The sequence below is a fragment of the Siphateles boraxobius genome, unplaced genomic scaffold, assembly GCF_051911475.1.
Source record: "Siphateles boraxobius isolate OS27281-9 unplaced genomic scaffold, OSU_SipBor_1 25, whole genome shotgun sequence".
Lineage (NCBI taxonomy): Eukaryota > Metazoa > Chordata > Actinopteri > Cypriniformes > Leuciscidae > Siphateles > Siphateles boraxobius.
The window spans coordinates 26,411,757-26,417,873 of NW_027508866.1; the positions used below are offsets into that span (position 1 = coordinate 26,411,757).

The window sequence follows — 6,117 nt, forward strand, 5'->3', positions numbered from 1 at the left end:
CTCCTTTTAACTGTCAGGACCTCCCTGAGAAATCTATCCCTTAATCAGCACGATATGAGATTTATTTCGCACTTTTGTAAGTTAGAGTTTATTACACTGTGTTTAGAGTTTAGCTCTGTTCCAGACATTAGTGATTGGTGTGTTTAGGCAACATCTTTAGGTGCACCTTCAACACAACAGATGTTCAAAACTGCAGGCTTTGGCCAATCCCAGAATGCACTGCAACAAGCTCAGTGAATAAAATTTATTCCAAACGGTAAACACTGAGGAAAATTATAATAGATTTATTATAAATATATTTCATTCAGTACAGAAAATGATCAACAGAGAATAGTCCCACGTAACAAAGTTTTACCCAGTGTGTATTTTTGTGCTTGAAGAACAACATGCTGCTGAAATCAACTGTGAGGAGTGCTGTTTGTGTGCTTAAGGCAAGACACCACTACAAAACATCTGCGATTTCACCATACTTCCCCAACATGCGTCCACAGTATATTAAGTTGTTTTGTATTACAGGTTTCTGAAATGTTATGTTATATATATGCAAAATGAGCATTATTAAATTAAATTTGCATACATTTCCAAGACAGAAATCTGAACATTTTATAAAAGTTAAAGTCAAAGGTTTTTACAGAGAGGATTTAGGATCTGTTTTTATCACAAATTTACTGTCAACAAAAAATAGTCAACATCCAGAAAAAAGATCCATTTTCAGCAGGTTTTTGTGAATAAAATGTATGACATATACAATCAGGCAAATTATACATGAACAAACCCTTCTGTAAAACCCTTCAGAACACAGATAAGGAATAAAACTGTAAAGTTTGGTGTTTGCAAGAGCTGCTGAGGTTGATATTTTGGACTTTCCCAAAATGCCTTTTAAGAAATGTGTTGTAATTGAAATCTTCAAAGTGAAAATAGACACTTAAATGTTTATTTTGAATATTCTCTATCCACTAGTCTGAAAGAAGACTTGTTATGGAAGCAAAATAGCTCGATATCTCAAAATTGGCCAGTGCATGAAGAAACAGTGGTCTTGCCTTAAACATGGAGTTCACTTCAGAATAAAATTTTCCTGATAATTCACTCTCCCCCACGTCATCCAAGTTGTTCATGTGTTTCTTTCTTCAGTCGAAAAGAAATGAAGGGTTTTGGGGAAACCATTCCAGGATTTTTCTCCATATAGTGACTTCAATGGGGTCCAACGGGTTGAAGGTCCAAATGTGAGTTTCAGTGCAGCTTCAAAGTCTCGACACGATCCCAGCCGAGGAATAAGAGTAAGAATAAGACAAACCATCTGCCATTTTATAAACAAAATAAACAATTATTCACTTTTTAACCACAATTGCTCGTCTTGCACTAGCTGTGATGCGCCACACATTACGTAATCACGTTGAAACCCAGTGTTTACAAAGCGAATGTGCAAAGACTAAGTCAAACGCCATTTATAACGCGAATAAAAGGTAAAACAACAATGTCGGACGATTTTGAAGTTGGAGGTGAAAATGAGATGGAGTTTTTTGCCCTACATTTGTTTAACCGGAACACGCATGACCTTTCAACATGATTACGTAATGTGTGGCGCATCGCAGCTAGTGCAAGATGAGCATTTGTGGTTAAAAAGTATATAATGGTTTATTTTGTTTAGAAAATGGCCAATGGTTTGTCTAGATCAGACTCTTATTCCTCGACTGGGATCGTATCGAGACTTTGAAGCTGCACTGAAACTTCAACCCGTTGGACCCCATTGAAGTCACTATATGGAGAAAAATTCTGGAATGTTTTCCTTAAAAACCTTAAATTTATTTTCGACTGAAGAAAGAAAGACATGAACATCTTGATGATGATGTGGGGGAGAGTAAATAATCAGGAAATTGTAGTTCTGAAGTGAACTACTCCTTTAAACGAGTGACTGGTGAGATACTTCTTCAAAGGTTCAGTATCACAGCCAGGGTTCAGAGCTGATGACATGATAGTGGAGTCTAATGAGTTTTCTGAATCCTCTCTGAAGGAGAACCGTTACGAGATGTACGTGAAGCTTCTGAAGGAGGGTGTGAAGGAGATCCTGACGGCCCGGGACGGGGACCCAGCGCTGAAGAAGTCTCAGTCCAGCCCCTCTCTCAACCAAGAGTCTCAACCGGCCAGCGCCAAAGTCAAGCGCAACACATCCGAGCGCAAGGACTACCGGCCCGAAACGCCCAAGCTCACATAGGCGGCCTTCTGCTTCCTCACGGAGAGCCATTGTATATCACGCGTGACTGTATTTTGATGTAATTTATTTACCTGGCGACAGTTGTATCAGGTAACATTTATGTAAAATGTAAATTGATCAATTGTTTGGAAGTTATAAATCTCTAGGTCTCCCTTGACCAGCTGGTGCTTGTGGAGCAAATAGTGTGGTTTGCTTTTTATTTGTTAGCGTGTAAAGATTTCATGGTTGCATTTTATTTTACAGTACGAGTGCGAACACAAGCGTAGTATTAGGTAACTACATGGGTTAAGGTTAGTTTAAGGGTTAACATCTAGTTATTACCCAGTTGCTATAGTAAGTGCATGCAGAACGGGACTGTAAAGTAAAGTGCTACCGGTGTCGTTCAGAGAACGTGACTCTTGATTGTGCTGTCCCCTAATTTGCTTTTCTTTCAAGAGGAGTATTTTCTTAAAGTTAGTGGAAACGTCCACATACATACATATGCTAGGCAGTACTGTAGATATAGTCTCACTCGGAGCATTAGCTGTTATTTTAATATACAAACAAGCGGCGGATATAAACTGACAGCGGCCTGATGTAAAGCGAGAAGAGTTTCAGGATTTCGGCGCATGGTTATGATACAGAATTTGTGACGAAAGCCTCCCATTGTCGTCGCTGATGTAGTCCACTACCAATGTACTAACCACCTACTAACAAGCCACCAAACTCTCAATATTATATCTGCTCACACTTATTGTTAATGGATTGTATCAGCATGTCGCAGCAATGGACCGAAACTCTACATAGATTATTTTCTAATGATGATTTGGAGGTACTTGCTGAGTTGCGGCGTCTCAGACTGCGAGATGATGTTAATTTTAACATCATCAACTGTGCAGTTTGTGCCATTTATTTTTTTATCTGTTTGTTGAAGTAAAGAGTATACTTCTGCTTTTTTCAGTAGTGTAAATGCCAATGCTCCTTTTGTGTATTTTATAATCTTATATATTTGAATTTTTAATTCTCAGTTGAGAGCATTATTGTTGTAAAGATGACAGTAGTATTTATAGTGCACTTTATTAGTTCTTTTGACTCTTTTAGAGAGCTTTATAAAGGGTAGTGATATGTTACTTCATTATATCGCAGGTTTTTCAAGAATAACCAAATCGCTGGTTGATTTTATTGAAGGTACACAGCCGATGGTACATTTTCACTCGTGTAAAGTTGTGTGTGTTCGTCTGTGCTTGTGTATGTTTGCTGTCATGTTTAGGTTGTTCAAAGACACGTTTTCTAGAAGAATTTAGAGCATAGGTTGGAAACTGTTGCTTTACGTGATGCTGACCTTGAATTTACGATGTCATTTTCATCACAGACAGAACTGACGTGAACACTTTATGAACGTGTTAATTACACACCAACAACGATCGTCAATGCCGGATCTATTTACTTATTTTACATTTTAAGGGTTTAAAAGGAATCTACATGAAAAGCTATTCACATTACAGATATTAGTCCCTGCCGTCTATAATGACATTTGTTTACTTGAAATATTTTTAAGGACACTTTATTTTTTGTTAGAATTTGACAAATAGAAAGGATTCGTTCATATCTACTTTTGTGTTTTTGTCATTACTAGCTCTTTCAACAGACTTTATATTGTTGCTCACACAGAAGCACTTAGACAATGTTTATTTTTATTTATTTGTTGCTGTTTAGAACAAAAAAAATGCAAATACTTTTGAGCAGTATATACACACTTAGTAATGAATACTACAGAACTGTCATCATCAGTATGAATGGTGATATATATGAAGAGATGGACTCTTCCTTTCATGTGTTACTCTGTGTTATGTTGATTGGTGTTCACCGCTTCTCCAGACCAAACAGTTTTCTGTGAGCTGTAACTCTGGCACTAACCCTTTAACAGTGCACGTTGTACACAGATTTAGTCCTTTTAAATAGTTTGTTAATATTTTACATAGGATGAGGAGAACAATAAAAGAAAATCAGAAAAAGTATAACATAAAGATGGTGGCATGCAAGTGCACTGTAGGGTTTCAAAATAAGAACAATAATTTCTTTGTGACTGGAATATTCCTTTTTAATCTCCTGGGTGCAAAGGCTCATGTTTACCATGATGTTTATTTTTCCAGGGATGTCATCTTTGTCCGTTTAATCTCTATCAAACCCTGTAATGTATGATCTCCTCTCAAAATGCAATTGTGTGAGTATTGAAGGAGAGCTGCTGGTTTTAATGCGCCTTAGCCATCAGTTGGGCCAATTGGTGTCCAAACTCAGATAGAGTGAAATACCTTTTTTAGCTGTGATCCTGTACCACTCCTTTCAATCTGTAAATGTTGTTAAATATGCCTGTTGCCCTGTGTTCAGAAGACTGGATCTGTTGGTTGTGGTCTCTCGGCATGCGTGTCTTACGTCTGCCCACTAAGATCAGGGACACAATGTTGGCTTTAGTGAATAAAATACTGTATTTAATCGTTCATTGCATCTGCACTCCTTTGTCATATAGTGTATGTGGGACAAACTCAACAGCTTATTAAACCAATTTCCTCAAATAAAAGTTAGCCTGCTTATTGTAAGTCAACACATATTGAATTAGCAGGTGTATAAAACAAGTAACTGTACACGTGAGGCAGCAAGATCAGGTGAAAACCTTGACCAGCAACTATACATTACTTTAAGCTATTCTATTCGTCAGGATATTGATTAGCAACTGTTGTGGTGCTCATAGTTTCTTCTCTATTGTGACGTATATCTGAGTGAAACAATTCTGGAGCAAGAACAAATGAAGGGCGGGGCTTGAATTTGTCTGTGGTTTGTTATTGATGGATCTGATGTATTGACAGGTCATTGCCCCGCCCTCGTCATCAGAGAAAAGAAGAGATGAGCTGCAAGAGGGAGGGGAAGTTATTATTGTTCAAGATTACTAGGAACATGAATTTTAAAAATTGTGTTATAAATCATTTATAATAAACTGCAATATTCCATAAAAAAAAAAGAATTGTCAAGTTTTGTTGACTGTAATTGTCATTCATAATGTTCTTGTCTTCTGAGTGGACATTTCTCATGCAAAACATGCAAGGTCTGAGGTGAAATTAATAGTTTTTTTTCCTGCACCTATCGTCATCACGAGGGTTCCAGCCTACCCGAACGCCAAGACCCCCGCCGGCAAGACATCTGCCATCTTCCTCCATGTCGTCTTCTACTCCGGCACATCCAGCCATCTCTGCCATAGAGAAATGGACAGTTATAGCACTTAGGCAACCTCTGATCAATTCAGACATCCAATTCTCATGCACTATACAGGATTGCTTCTCTGCAGTGTGTTAACCCTTTTCCCGAAGCTATCCAATCTGCCAGTGGAGTGAGTCTGGTTCGTCGGGCCCTGAGCTCATGTTCTGGGGCAATGGGGGACTTCCTACAGGGGCGAATTCATCTCAACCCTGGTACCTCCTTATTCAGAGCTCATCTTTCCGTAAATCACCCGCTTAAACCACTTATTGATGTCTCTCTCAACTCCATCCTACAAGCTGTCTCTCCAAAAGCCTTCTGGACAGCGTGGAAGAATTTTAGATAATTACCTCATCTAAAACCTGTCATTTCCAGATTTTTCCCTTCTATTAGTTCATTTCTTATCTGAATAAGAAAGTCTTAGCCTCCAAGCTGGATCCCTCAAAGGTTATCTGAGCGGAATCCAGTTTTTTCATTAATTAATTTACAGCGAACCCTCTTCCTCAAAAAGCTTTAAAGGTATCCTGATAACCCAACCTGCCTGCCCAGACACTAGACAACCCTTAACCATAGACTTAAGGTGATGATACACACGGCAACTTTTTGAGTAATGTTGCTGGGCCATGTGGCTGCCAACGTGCAACGTTGAATAGATGTTAAACCTTAAATAGAAATGT

The 6,117-nt window shown here is 38.4% G+C and overlaps 1 protein-coding gene across 8 annotated transcripts in view; it reads left to right on the forward strand.

The window, feature by feature from the left end:
* Nucleotides 1-5,207, forward strand: part of psd3l (pleckstrin and Sec7 domain containing 3, like) — a 120,466-nt gene extending 115,259 nt beyond the window's left edge. For all 8 annotated transcript variants that reach the window (XM_077243367.1, XM_077243368.1, XM_077243369.1 and 5 more), the window contains one exon: nucleotides 2,012-5,207. In XM_077243367.1, the coding sequence (XP_077099482.1) occupies nucleotides 2,012-2,212 (201 nt within the window). In that variant the 3' untranslated portion in view covers nucleotides 2,213-5,207. The remainder of the gene's footprint in view (nucleotides 1-2,011) is intronic.
* The last annotated feature ends 910 nt before the right edge of the window (nucleotides 5,208-6,117 follow it).